This window comes from Syngnathus acus, chromosome 13, assembly GCF_901709675.1.
Source record: "Syngnathus acus chromosome 13, fSynAcu1.2, whole genome shotgun sequence".
Lineage (NCBI taxonomy): Eukaryota > Metazoa > Chordata > Actinopteri > Syngnathiformes > Syngnathidae > Syngnathus > Syngnathus acus.
Genome location: NC_051098.1, coordinates 17,107,496 through 17,120,468, shown reverse-complemented (window position 1 = coordinate 17,120,468; position 12,973 = coordinate 17,107,496). Strand labels below are relative to the sequence as shown.

The window sequence follows — 12,973 nt, the reverse complement described above, 5'->3', positions numbered from 1 at the left end:
GGAAAGGGAAGACAAAAAAAAAAAGTGACACACTTTTTCTTGTTCTTTTATTATTGCTCACATTGCACAACAGATGCTAAAAGTCATTTTAAAAGTCACAAAACGTGTCAACAAACCATCACAAACAGAGTTACACTTAAAAAAGAAAGAAACAAGACGAACGTTGAGTGGGAAGCAACAACTTAACATTGACTCGCTGGTCAAGTGTTAACCGTCTCAATTTCAGTTGCGGGCAAACGGCGTATCAATAATCGCTGACCAGAACCAAAACATCTCTGAAGAAAGAAAGAAAAAATCCCTTCAGATGTCACTCCAGAGGACGGCCCGTCCCTTTCTGTCCACACTTGTCGTGTACTCGCCGGACGGCGACCAGCAGACAGCGCTGATGGACGCGCTGGAGAATCAAAGCAGGAGCAGGTTAAGGAGGGGCGGGGCGGGGCGAGACGGGACGGCACGCCGCACCACACAAGTCCAAAGAACAACGCGCGTGGGCCGGACGGTACCTGTGCTTGTCAGCCAGGCGCGTCTCCAGGTTTCCAGCGGAGACGTTCCAGATGTAGACGGCGCCGTCTGCCGATCCCGCCGCCACGAAGCGAGCGTCGGGGCTGACGAGACGGCGGGCATTAAGAAGAAGCGTGGCGGCCAGTCGAGGGAAAGCTCACCTGATGGCCACTTTGGTGCTGTCGCTTGCACATTTGAAGCCTTCCGCTCTGAGCCCAAAGCAAAGCGCGACACGTTAGCCAGCTCAGCCAATACGGGCCGGGCCGGGCCGGGCAGAGAGGCAATGCCATTCACCTGAAGGAGGCGCCACCGTGGCTCCAGCTGCGGACGTCCAGCAGCTGCAGTCCGTCGTCCCGGCAACAGCTGAGCAGGTGCCGGCCGTCGGCGCTGAGGTCCAATGATGTCACTTTGCCCTGCGCCGACAGGCAGTGGACGCAGCTGGACAGCCTGGAGCCAAACAACACGTCCCCCGCCCTCAGTGACGCACTCAATGACGCTTGCGAGAGAGACGCCGCTGGGGCCGCATTTGGGGCCCCACGCCAGACATTCCCACGTTAGACTGTAAGAAAGCTGGCCACGCACTCGGGTAGAATAGGCCTCCCCTAAAGCACCCTTCGTTTTCTTTCACCTGGTGTCCCACAGTCGGATCTTGTGGTCGAAATGTCCGCTGATGGCCACGTTTTCCGAGCAGACCACATCGCTGCAGAAGGACGCCACTCGGGCCAAGTGGACACCTGAAGGACCGGGCGAGGCGCGTTAGTGAGCCCAGCAAGCGAGCCTCTGAGGCCATGGGTGGGTCAGCACGTACAGGCGGCGCGTTGGAGGTCCCATATCCTGACGGTCCCGTCGGCGCTTCCCGTCACCACTTGATGACCGCTGAAGCGAGCCGCCGTCACCTTCCTGCTGTGGCCCGTCAGGGTCAGCTGACGCGCACGCGGTCCGTCACACACGCCGAGTCAGACGCGCAGATGCAAACACACGCCCATCCGCAGTCGGTCAAGTCAGGCCTGAGCGTTACCTTGGCAACCGGGTGATCCAAACACCACAGCAAAGCCGATTTGTCGTAGGAGCCCGCCAGAATTCGGTGACCCTGCCGATGGCGGGCGGGATTTTCAATGAGCCGGGGTCAGAGGTCACAGGCAACCAGGTCAAAGGCGCTACTCACCGTGGGGTCAAACTGGACGCAGGTCAGACCCTCCGTGCTCCCGTCCAAGGTGGTCTGGTGTCTGAGGGTACCTGAAGGCGTCGGCAAGACAAACTGGTCGGCGTCGGCAATCCAAACCGGTCGGCGGGATGTCGGGGCAGCACCGGAGCTTGTGTTTTGGTAAGGAAGGAAGGAAGACAGGCCAACCTGCTCGGACCTCCCACACTTTGACCACTCTGTCGGTTCCGGCGCTGGCCAGCAGGGCAGAGCTGGAGCAGAACGCTGCCGTGTTGACGCCCTGCTCGTGAGCTTCCTGTCAAATCAAAGAGCAGCTTTCCTTTTGTGCAGCTAACAAACGTGTGCCGTCCTCTTTGTCGGCGTCCGTTTGCGACTGGCCGGCCGGCCGGCCGGCCGGCCGGCCGGGAAGGAAGGAAGGAAGGAAGGAAGGAAGGAAGGAAGGAAGGCAGGCAGGCAGGAAGGCAGGAAGGCAGGAAGGCAGGCCTCCTCTCGCGAGATGTCGGGTGGCTTTGGGGGAGAAGGAAGAAAGCGGTGCTCACGAGATCTTACCAGGACGTGCAGGGCCCGGCCGGGAAGTCTTGCCGACGCGGGGACTCCGACGGGGCGCGCCGGCTCCTCTTGTTCTTCTGGAGCGCACTCAGACTGGCCCCGCCTCCTCCTGTAGACAGCGCTCAGGGTTAGCCCCGATGAACCGCAGCCCGAGTGGCCCCGCCCACGGGAGTCAGCCTAAATCCAATTTGGTTTGATCTAAGGCTCTGTCCGTTTTGGGCTGAGCCTCATTCCAGGTCCATGTTTAGACTCTGGATGCCAGACCGGCGACCTTATCCTCCACGAAGCAGCTTGTGCTTTTGTCTGACTTTCAAAAGAGAGTTAGGGCTCACTCAAAGAGTTCTCTGATGGACGCCGGGATCCTCAGAGAGTTTCGGGATGCCGGAGCAGATCTGAGAAAGAAAAAAAGCCTTGTGATCTCGCGCAGTGTGAAAAGTTGTTTTCCAATTAGAGGAGCTCACCTCAAGAGACGTTCTTGACCTTTTTCGGCCAACTTTTTGCCGGGTGCTAAACACGCCCAGCTGCAAAACACACAAACGCTTGGGAGAGGGAGCAGAAGCGCCAGCCAGCATGCTTAGAGCGGGCAGGGATCATTTGAGCTCCACATTTTGGGGCTTTTCTTTGCCCCATCTAGGCACTGCCTGACGCCGGGGGAAGGCCTCACCCGTCCGCGTTGACCATAGAGCTGGCAGCCGTCTGCAGATCTTTCTGCAGGCTGGCGTCTTGAACTCTGAGTCACACAAGCAGTACACGGTGGCTTGGACTTCACGTCCACAACCGGGAGGAGGAGGAGGGGGGGGGGGGGAGGAGGAGGGAGGGAGGAGGAGGAGAAGAAGAAGAACGGAAGCTGAGCCACCGCACCTGGAGCGTCTGTCGTTTCGCCGGTTGAGGCGCGCGGCCGCCTGCCGCTTGAGCGCCATCACGTCCTCCAGCAGGCCGCTTCCCCGGAGCTTCTCCTCCCTGAGACGCCGCTCGGCCCGCCGCTGGCGCTCCATCAGAGCGTCGTACTTGCTCTTCAGCAGCCTGTTGTCCACTTCCAGCCGCTGCGCCCGAAGGCACAGCTGCTGGCGGAGCTGGCGCGCGCCCGCCAGGCCGCGCTCGCCTTGCAGCAGCCTGCCAACAAAAGGCAAGTGGGTGGAGATATTGCTTTTGCAAACACCGCAACGACCTGTCGATGGAATCTTTTTTTTTTTTTTTTTACCTGTCCCGCTGACCATCCAAAAGGCTGTCTTTGATTGTCATCTGCTGCTGCTTCTCCACCACTTGACACGCCAACTGCAAGACAATCAAAAAGGGGAACTGTTCAAAAAACAAGCACAATCGGCAGATCGCGAGCGAGTGACTGTGCTGGCGTCGTTCGTCATGCGTTGACCTCTCCGGCGGCCTTGTGAAGCTGCTGCACACGCGCGGCCCAGACCACGGCGCCGCAGCTCGCCGCCGGCAACCAGTCGCTCGCGCCCCCTCTGTCCAGCAGCCGAGAGTCTGAAAGAAGGCCGCAGTGAGCGCGGAAAGCGACCGGACTGGCGCGACCAGTCGCGTCGCACGACGGCCAGCATATTTGATGGCAATCGCTTGCAGCGAGCGAACGCCATTTACGCGCGGCAAGCAACAGGCGGGCCTGCGTGTCAACGAGCGCTTGAATCCAATTCAAATGGATTTTGCAATCAGACGCTTTGTGAAAATCACATTTCAACGAGGCAAGCAAAGCAAAGCAAAGCGAAGCGAATGCAGCAGATCTTACAGGCGCAGACGAGGTCTCGGAACGTGTGGTGCTGCTCCCGGTCTCGGCGGCGCAGCTGCTGGACGACGTGGCCCTTCCACAGCTCGCCGTCCGCCGGGGTGTCCTTCATGGCTCAGCTCACACGCGCTCTCGGGCGGCCTGGATGCAGTCCACGCCGCGAGTCAGCCGCGGAATTCGTCCGACTGTCTTGGTCCAACTTTCTTCGCCCTGCCGAACTTGCTTTGCTTTGTTTTTCCTGTATGACACTGTCGACCAATGAGCGCCGACTTCCGCTTTTAAAGTGAAACTGCAAAATCCGAGTCTTTCATCGGGGAAAATTTAGTTTGCGGAACATTCTAATTTGGAGGGGGCCTGCCATGGATCGGCTCGGCTTTGCGTCAGCTCGGCTTGGCTCGGCTTTGAGTCGGCTCGTCTGGCCGGCATCCAAACGAGGACACTTGAGCGTAAAACGGACGGATGGCCATGCACCTCCTCGGGGCGACAAAGATGACGATCTGGAGTCGGATAGCGACGCATGAGGACGCCATGCAGCTGACCTCTTTTGATGTGTGGGATATAGGACGAGCCCATTTCCCACGCGAGAGAAGGCAACCTGAAACCCGCCGGCGACACACATTTAAATGTGGGGCTGTGAAGAGCGACTTAAAAACTTGTGGCGTGAAAAGAGCAGGCCACCCTGTGTGCATGCAGGTGGCACATTTCACCGACTTGATTGAGTTCATCCGTGCGGTCATCGATCCGACGGCCTGCGTGGCTGGCTGGCGCCGGAATGGGCTACAACGCAACCCCCCCCCCCCCCTCTTTAGGGACCGGCCGCTTTTAGCTTGGGTGGATGCTTTCAGGTTTTGGGGTACGACCCGACCCGGGCGTGTCCAAACTCGCAGGTTTCCATTGTATTGTTTTGTCTCGTCTTTTCACCGCATGAAGTATTGTGTGCTAATGTCAAAAGGTTTGCTCGGGCAATGCAAAAAGATGACTTTTCGGCAAATAAAGACTACAGCAAGTTTGATCAATGTTGCATCTTCAGCAAGCCACTTTGCATTTCAAATGCCACAACCAATCAATACATGAAAATACCATTGACAATAAAATGGGATAATACGTTTGCGCGGGCCGACTGGACTTTCATGAAGGCACGAAGCTGCTCGACGCAGCTCGAAGGTGCCCACGGCGCCACCGCACCTGCTCGGCCTGCACTTTGTCCTCCTCGGTCGAGAGCCGGGCCAGGGTGGCTTGGACGTCTTTAATCACTTGCTACGTGCACAAAGTCAACATGATATTGACAGGCGGACAGCGCAGGTCCCGCCCGTAATGGCGCAAGTACGCCGTTTTGTAGGGGCGGGTCAGGGCCGAGCCCACCGGATCAGGACTTGGCGGGCTGGCTGGCTGGCGATTGGGCCGAGTGCCGACATCGGCCTGGCGTCGGATATTAAAAAGAAAAGGCGAAGGCGGGACGGAGTCCGGTCCTTCCTTCCGTCACATGTCGGACCACAGGATGGCCTTGCTGCCCTTCTCCACGCTGCTCACGTACACGCCCGACGGCGACCACGACACGGCGTTGATGGCCGAGCTGCGGGAGCGACAATGGGGAAGCGTTGGATGGGGAAGCTTCAAAAGCACATTCAAGGGCAGCCAGACATTTCCCACACACGTGTCACGCCATATTCCAATGATCGGGGAACTTACTTGTGACTGCGCTCCAGTGTTCTGTCCAACTTCCCGGTCAGAACGTTCCAGATGTACAGCGCGCCGTCCGCCGAGCCGCCGGCCGCATAGTTTCCGTCGGGGCTGAAAGGAAGGTGTGCCAAATCCAAGGACAACAAATCTCCAGCGCGGGCTCGCAAAAAGTTCCTTCTTAGTCAAACCCACCTGAAAGTCACCCGGGTCCAGTCGGAACCGCACTTGAAGCCCTCGGCGCTGAAGAGGAAGGACAAGACGAGCGTGAGCCTCGCAAACGCTACAGCGGCGTCACGCCGGCCGGGCCAGTCGAGTCGGACCTGAGAGTCTGCCTGACGGCGTTGGCGCGCAGATCCACGATCTTGAGCAGGTCGTCTCTGGAGCAGGTCAGCAGCTCGCTGCGGTCCTGGTTCAGGTCCAAAGATGTCACCCGGCCCAGAAGCTCCAGCTCCCGCACGCTGCTCTCTGCCCTGGAAGCAAAGCGGCTTCTAGTGACGCCGCCGTCGTGCCCGCGGGGGGGTAGGTTGCGCCTCACTGACCTGATGTCCCAGAAGCGGACCTTCTTGTCAAAGTGTCCGCTCATCACGCACTGCTCGGTGCACACGATATCATTGCAGCTGGAGCCGGCGAACACAGTCTTCATGCCTGTCGGACGGACACAAGCGAGCGATGGGCCGGGGTGGGGGCGGAGTCTCCGCCTACGCCGGACCGTTACGTACAGACTTTGCTGCGGAGGTCCCACAGCTTCAGGGTTCGGTCGTAGCTTCCCGACACAATGCGAGCGTTGTCCAGCAGGAAGCGAGCCGACAGAACCTTCCCGCTGTGTCCGGTCAGCGTGTGCTGCGGAGAGCAAAGACGGACGGACGGATGCCTCAATGAGCCCCCGCCTGCTCCCCCCCTTTCACACAGCGCCAAGGTGGATGGATTGAAGATCCAAATGTTGGGCCCGAGCGCAATGGCGGCCAAGAAAAAGATGCCGTGCGCCGTCAGTGTGGGTCTCAGCAGAAGATTGGAGATCACGAGCGGGACCCGCCCCCGTGGCCCGGCCCGGCCCTCCCCGACGCCCTCCGGTGCATGTAGGATGTCGGTCGGTCGGCCGGCCCGCGAGCGCTCCCGGCGGGCGGCGCGTGACCTCACATCCGTTGTTGTCAGCAGATCCCGGACCGGCGGCGCCAGACTGTCGGAACGCGATGGATAGCGGGCGCTGCTGGGAGCCGACCCGGCAGCCGCGGGGGCGGGGCTCATCCCGGTTCAGACCTTTTACTTCTCATCACAGACCTCGCCGACGTACGACTGGACTCGTTTGTCCCGGACTGGGGCGAACTAAGCAACTGCTGAACCAATCAACAACCTTCCCACGCACGGCACGGCAACAAGACCTCGGCTGTGTGTTTTCCTGCCACTGACCCTCAGTCTGTAGTCATCCAGAGTCCAGATGCGACTGGCAAAGTCATTGGAGGCAGCCAACAGGTAGGATCCCTGCACGCACACACATTTATCAGCTAATGTGGGTTGGCAGGCGTGCTATTTCAATGGCGTTTCTCCCTCTTTTCTTTTCAGCAGTGTGAGGCATGCAAAGGAGTCACAACATTGGGCCTCTTACCAAGTCAACTTTTTCAAATGGATGGGTTCACGGCGTTATGGCGCGCCAAAGTAGCTGTCCCGCTTTGAGCGCTCAAAGAGCTTTGCGCACACCACACTTACCGTGCTGTCAAATTCGATGCTGGTGATTCCGGCGTTGCTGCCGGTCAACGCTCCTTTGGGCTCACAGCGACCTGCGCGCACACATGCACACGCCCACGGGCGCGGCGGGTCAGACACCTGCTTTCAAGTCAAATGTGTCAGCCATGAATGGACAACTCAAACTAACAAACAGGCTTCAATTATTCCCACAAAGTGCAACTGGATAAAGTAGGCGGCACGTGGGCGGTGGCACGTGGCCGGTGGCACGTGGGCGGTGGCACGTGGGCGGTGGCACGTGGCCGGTGGCACGTGGGCGGCGCCAGTCGCGCGAAAGCGACCAAGGTCTCAGGTTGAAAACTCAAGATCATTGGCCCCGCCCCTCCCGGGACTGACGCTCGGCTTGGTTCTTTTCAATTTGCTCTTGTCGGAGGTGATCACGGGGAGCCCGGAAAGATCTGCGCTCGGCCTCCGAATGTTGTCACTTCCCGTCACTGTGAGCCAGGCGTGAGGACGCCGGCACGTTGCGTCTCCGAAACGTGCCGGCGGGCCGGCCGGGAGGGAATTGTGGGGAATCAGACCTTTTACTGTTCATCATCGACCATGGAGCGGCGGCCGCAACGCCCATGCGTGTGTGCCCCTCCCTGCCTACCCGTGCGTGCGCCACCCACCTGACACCACCTCCCACAGCTTCACCCTGCGGTCCATGCCTCCCGTTGCCAAGACACGTGAGCCGGGGCCAAAGCGCACGGCGTTCACCTCGCCGTCGTGCGCTTCCTGGACAAAACACAGCACAGGCATGAAAGGCAGGCGGTCAAACGCTCACATACAGCCAGAGGGGAGGGGGGGGGGGGGGGGGGGAAGAGAGAGAGAGAGAGAGAGAGAGAGAGAGAGAGAGAGAGAAAGAGAGAGAGAGAGAGAGAGAGAGAGGAAAGGTACTCACGAAAACATGCAGCGCTGTGGACGGGACTCGAACGTCCACGCTGGCCCCCGGCGGCACTTCGCTGTTTTCCGGAGACGTACTCAAGGAGTTTGCGCCTCGCCGCCTGCCGACAACAACGAGCGGCGTGCATCGGAGAGCCACGGGAAGGTCACGCAAATACACCCCGGTGACGCGTCCACCCACCCGAAAATGTTGGAGATGGAATCCAGCAGACCACCAGGGGGCATCTGGGAGATTTTCTTGCTGAAAGACAAAACCTCAACTTCAATTCCCATGGCACCTTTGACAACAAGGCGTGCTTTGCTTTTTGTCAGCGGCGCCGTAAACTGACCTGGGAGTTTTGCCGAGCGCTCGGCCGTGCGGCTGCTCGCCTCCCGCCTTGCCGGAATCCTCGGCCAGAACTTCAATGTCGTCGTCCCTGAGGAGAAAAACAAGTGAGCGCGGGCGGCGCCTCCACCCGCGTGACCAGCCACCGGTTCACCCACGGGTCGACGGGGAGCGGTTCTTTGGCGGCGTCCGCCAGCTCCTTCTGCAGTTTGGCCTGTCGCCGTCTGAGGGGAGGGGGCACAAAGAGGGAGTGGCACCGCTGCGTCTGGCGTTGCGTGAGTGAGCGAGCACGCTTCTCCCCCCCCCCCACCCACCTGCTGTCCTTCTCGTTCTCCGCGTTGAGCCGGTTGGCTTCCTGAGCCTTCTCGGCCATCCAGCGCGAGACCAGCTCCTGGTTGTCCTCCGTGGTCTTCCTCAGTTTCTCCTCCAGGGCACTGAAGGTAATCTGCAGGGCGTCGTACTCGTCCTTCAGAGTCTGGTTGGCTCGCTCCAGGTCCTGCGCGACACAACGGCGAGCCTACAAGTCTGGTCGCTACAAATCCGACAGACGGACACCAAAGACGATATAGATGAAGCACGGCGGCCGATGGCGGCCGATGGCGGCCGATGGCGGCCTCCACGCCCGCTGGGATGCAAACCTGAGCGAAGGCTAGCTAGCGCCGAGGCCTTCTTCTCGAATGAGGCGTCGAGGGCCCCAAAAACAAGTGAGGAAAGGATGGCATATCATGCCCCCTACCTGCAGGCAGCTGTTGAGATCTCGACAGTCTCCTTCCAGGGCAGCCGTCTGCTGCTGGTACTCCAGCATCCTGAAAGAAGGCAGCGGCGGTCAGGGGCGGCCGGCCCCGGCCCCTAGGGGGCGACCCGCGCGCGCGGCTACCGACTTGGCTTCATTGCTTTGAATCTCCTTGTCCTTCTGCTGGATCAGGTTGTTGAGCTCAATGACGGTTTGCGCCAGCTGCGGGACGAGACGCGCGGCCCACAAAAAACAGCTTAAGGAATGGGAAAGCGGCAGCTTCTTTTCTTTGCGCGCTCATCGCCTTTGACGGCACCGCGCTGAGCTGGGCCACTACTGCGCGGCACTGCACTGCCAGCTGAAGGCAGCCATCTTGCGTCGCTGACAACGACGCTGAAAACACTTAGGATTGCACTTTTTCACGCCACTCAATCATTTTGCCCATTCATTTAGGAGTGGGCTTTTCAAAATACAAATAAAACGGCATGCACCAGCGGCCTGTTCCAAACACTATGCGCGCGGCCCGGCCCGGCCCCTTTGACCAAAAGCAGCTCGATGTCCACGCACGTGCGCGCACACACACCCAACCACCCACCTCTCCTCGTTTCTTGTGCAGCTCTGTCAGCTCCTCCTGATGGCGGATCCTCATGTCGGCCATCTCCTGCTGCAGCACTAGCGCGTCGCCGCGACCCCCGTCCGTCGCCGCCCTGCGAGCGAGCCAGACACCCGCTCAGCCAAACAAAGGGGCACGGCGACAAAGGGGGGGGGGGGGGGGGGGGGGGACACCTTTGGTCGCCGACGGCGGCGCTCACGTGGCATCGTGTCCTCGTGCGACCTCGTACTTGTCCGCCTGGTAGCGCTCCGACAGGACGGCGCGCAGGTCCGACTTCTCCAGCAGACGATTGTCTGAAACGGGCGGCGTGGTCTTTGTGACTTGATTTGACGGGCATTTGTCCGCTGGTACTTTTTCACGCACGCGCGCAGTCAGCCAGCTAACGCGATGTCACGTTTGCCCTTTCATAGATTTGAAGCCATCCGCTGAGAAAGTGCCATGAAGAGCAAGTCAGGTCATCTTTGAAAGTTTCAAAGGAGCCCGAACATGGATGCTGAAGCACATTTGCTCATCGTGACTTTTCTTGCCTGAATCCACATACTTGCTCAAACAATCGCCAATTGTTCGAGCAAAAAAGGAAATACACGTTTTATCGCGGGCGGTCTGAGGTCAGCAGCCATCGTAGGTGTCACAATGCCGGCCCGGCGACGACACTCACACTGATGGACGAGCTCCTCGAAGCCGTGCCGCTGCAGACGGTCGCGAAGCTTGAGCTGCTCGCAGATGTGTCGCTTCCACGTGCAGGCGCCGCGTCGCTGCGCCATGGCCGCCTGAACGCACAAACACGATCGAGCGTTCTTCATTGGTGAGAGTGGGAAAGCTTGCATTTTGAAAACACTCAGACGGTACAATAGGGGTGGGCTGAAATGAGTCTTCAATTGTCAATGTACGTCGCTTCATACTTTCTGCCCATCACTCCCGACGGCAGAAGATGACGTTCCGACTTGAGATGTTTGTCTGTCACGTGTTGTGAGAGCAGCAGAACTTTGTTGACGTCACGTTCAGGTCAAGCAAATTCGGAATAAAAACGGAATCTCTTCAGAACGAACATGACAAGGAGGCAAAGAAGCGCGTGTATTTGGTGCCTCTTTCGACAAAAAGGGAACGCAAAGAGACGTGACTCAACTAGTTAGCATGCTAAAGTAGCCGCAAACATCCTTCGGGAGCACAAATAGCCTCCGACGTCGTCAGATGACATTGATACCTACCTGCGTTGTTAAAGAAGTTGTTTAACTTGGTTCTTTAGCCCGTCAAATTGTTCCCTTTCATTTCCGAGTCAACACGACTTCCCTCAATTTGCTTACTGCGCCTCGGATCCATTTTGGCTCCAGTGGGAGGGAGGTGCGCTTCTTCCGCGCCAGGTCGCGTGAAAATGACGTCGTTTTGGGGGCGTTTACCAAAGCCGTGGTGGAAAGAGTTTGACATTCAGTCATTCAAAAAGAAGAAACCAAAAAAAAAAACGGTTAAAACTTTGAAATTAGGTTCCCATTTGAATGTTTTCAATGTTTCTTCTGATCCATTTTGGCTCTGGTGGGAGGCGCGCCTTTTCTGTTTTTGGAGCGTTTATGAAATCTGTGGAAAGAGATTAAAAAAGATGAGATGTTAAAACTTTGAAATTAGCTTCCCCTGTTTCTTAATGTGTATTTACGTCCCTGGCATTCTTTTATTATGATTCATGCATGTTATAGTGTGGTGGGTAGGTGGCCGCCGGCCGCCTGGTGGCGCTACTGCATTAGAAATGAGGCGGAAGCCAAGCTCGATTTCAGACCGGCTTTTCCGCTTGTATTTTTGCAGCCAGCAGACAAACGCCTCTGCGTTCTCCCGCGACTCCGGCTAGCTACTTCTTGTTGCACATCCACGTTGGCCTCGCTCGTTGCTCTCCCGGCGGTCGGTCAGCGCCGCTCCTCGTCGGATGGCGGCCGCGGGTTCAACGCCGCATGTCGGCGATGTAGAAGAAGACGCCTCGCAGCTGCTCTTTCCCAAAGGTCCAACTCGACATGTCCTTTTGTGTGCGTGCCGTGGGATAGTCCTCTTTTCTCCTTCTGTTTGCGGGGGAAATCTCTTTTCGTGAGGCTTGTGCAAAACAACAAGGCGCCAATGAGACACTTTGTTGAAGAAGTGACTCGCCTTTTGCCACCCTTTGCTCCAAGTCGTCAGCTAGTATCTTTTTGGAAATCTTTGAAATTGGCTCTTTTCAACGGCAGACTGTGGCAAAAGCGCACGAGTTGGATTCCATCGCTGTCTCTGCGTTTCAGAGTTTGAGAATTCCGAGACTCTGCTGAACTCGGAGGTGCGCATGTTGCTGGAGCACCGCAAGCAGCAGAACGAGAGCGCCGAGGACGAGCAGGAGCTCTCCGAGGTCTTCATGAAGACCCTCAACTACACCGTGCGCTTCAGCCGCTTCAAGAATCGAGAGACCATCACGGCCGTGCGCAGGTCCGGTCTGGTCTGGCCTGTTTTGCTCACCACGCATTGCAAAATTAAGTTGGGAATGTTTTGCTCTGGGCCTGCAGCCTTCTCCTCCAGAAAAAGCTTCACAAGTTTGAGTTGGCCAGTTTGGCCAACTTGTGTCCCGAAGCGGCCGAAGAAGCCAAGGCCCTGATCCCCAGGTGAGCAGCGGACCTCCCGCTCCAATCCATTTTGACCCGACGCCGTGATTGTTTGATTTGGGTGTCTCCAATGTAGCTTGGAAGGACGCTTTGAAGACGAGGAGCTGCAGCAGATTCTGGATGACATCCAGACGAAGAGAAGCTTCCAGTACTGAGGCCGGCCGGCCGGACAGATAGGCGGACGGCTGCGGAGCGACCAACGTTTGGACTCTTTCCTTTTTCAAAACTCTTTGCTAAGAATAAAAGATTGTCGTTAAGCTGAGGAACAGAACACAACATTTGCTAAATGGTGGCAGAGAGAAAATCAAATGTCTCACTCGTTCCCTCGTCCCAAATGACCCGACTTTTCTATGGTGGACCTGAACAACCCGATAGCGAGTCTGATCTCGCGCCCCTCGATGCTCGTCTTAAATGGCCATCCAAAACCTCCTATTTGAT

At 57.9% G+C, this 12,973-nt stretch overlaps 3 protein-coding genes across 5 annotated transcripts; 1 reads left to right on the top strand and 2 right to left on the bottom strand.

Moving 5' to 3' along the window:
• Positions 1-30: 30 nt before the first annotated feature.
• Positions 31-4,700, bottom strand: LOC119132003 (protein Atg16l2-like). Its single transcript, XM_037266845.1, has 17 exons — positions 3,954-4,700; positions 3,585-3,694; positions 3,414-3,487; positions 3,074-3,325; positions 2,877-2,942; positions 2,674-2,733; positions 2,545-2,604; positions 2,213-2,321; positions 1,853-1,958; positions 1,667-1,737; positions 1,520-1,591; positions 1,310-1,424; positions 1,130-1,235; positions 796-948; positions 663-710; positions 504-605; positions 31-394 (listed from the first exon to the last, which is right to left on the bottom strand). The coding sequence occupies exons 1-17, from the start codon at positions 4,060-4,062 to the stop codon at positions 301-303; spliced, it is 1,707 nt and encodes a 568-aa protein (XP_037122740.1). The 5' UTR covers positions 4,063-4,700; the 3' UTR covers positions 31-300.
• A 248-nt stretch (positions 4,701-4,948) lies between these two features.
• On the bottom strand, positions 4,949-11,288 carry atg16l1 (ATG16 autophagy related 16-like 1 (S. cerevisiae)). 3 transcript variants are annotated; one of them, XM_037266840.1, is made up of 20 exons: positions 11,131-11,288; positions 10,585-10,696; positions 10,126-10,219; positions 9,909-10,020; positions 9,462-9,535; positions 9,317-9,386; positions 8,895-9,076; positions 8,739-8,804; positions 8,585-8,671; positions 8,437-8,496; positions 8,254-8,356; positions 7,982-8,087; positions 7,335-7,405; positions 7,038-7,109; positions 6,350-6,470; positions 6,170-6,275; positions 5,951-6,100; positions 5,823-5,870; positions 5,640-5,741; positions 4,949-5,523 (listed from the first exon to the last, which is right to left on the bottom strand). In XM_037266840.1, exons 2-20 carry the CDS (start codon positions 10,688-10,690, stop codon positions 5,430-5,432), a joined length of 1,824 nt encoding a protein of 607 aa, XP_037122735.1. In that variant the 5' UTR covers positions 10,691-10,696; positions 11,131-11,288; the 3' UTR covers positions 4,949-5,429. The 3 variants fall into 3 exon arrangements, with proteins under 3 accessions (XP_037122735.1, XP_037122736.1, XP_037122737.1); XM_037266841.1 differs by having other exon boundaries at positions 11,135-11,288; XM_037266842.1 differs by lacking the exons at positions 10,585-10,696; positions 11,131-11,288 and having other exon boundaries at positions 10,100-10,219.
• A 388-nt stretch (positions 11,289-11,676) lies between these two features.
• Positions 11,677-12,811, top strand: polr2d (RNA polymerase II subunit D). Its single transcript, XM_037267272.1, has 4 exons — positions 11,677-11,911; positions 12,182-12,362; positions 12,440-12,535; positions 12,612-12,811. Exons 1-4 carry the CDS (start codon positions 11,839-11,841, stop codon positions 12,688-12,690), a joined length of 429 nt encoding a protein of 142 aa, XP_037123167.1. The 5' UTR covers positions 11,677-11,838; the 3' UTR covers positions 12,691-12,811.
• Positions 12,812-12,973: the final 162 nt, after the last annotated feature.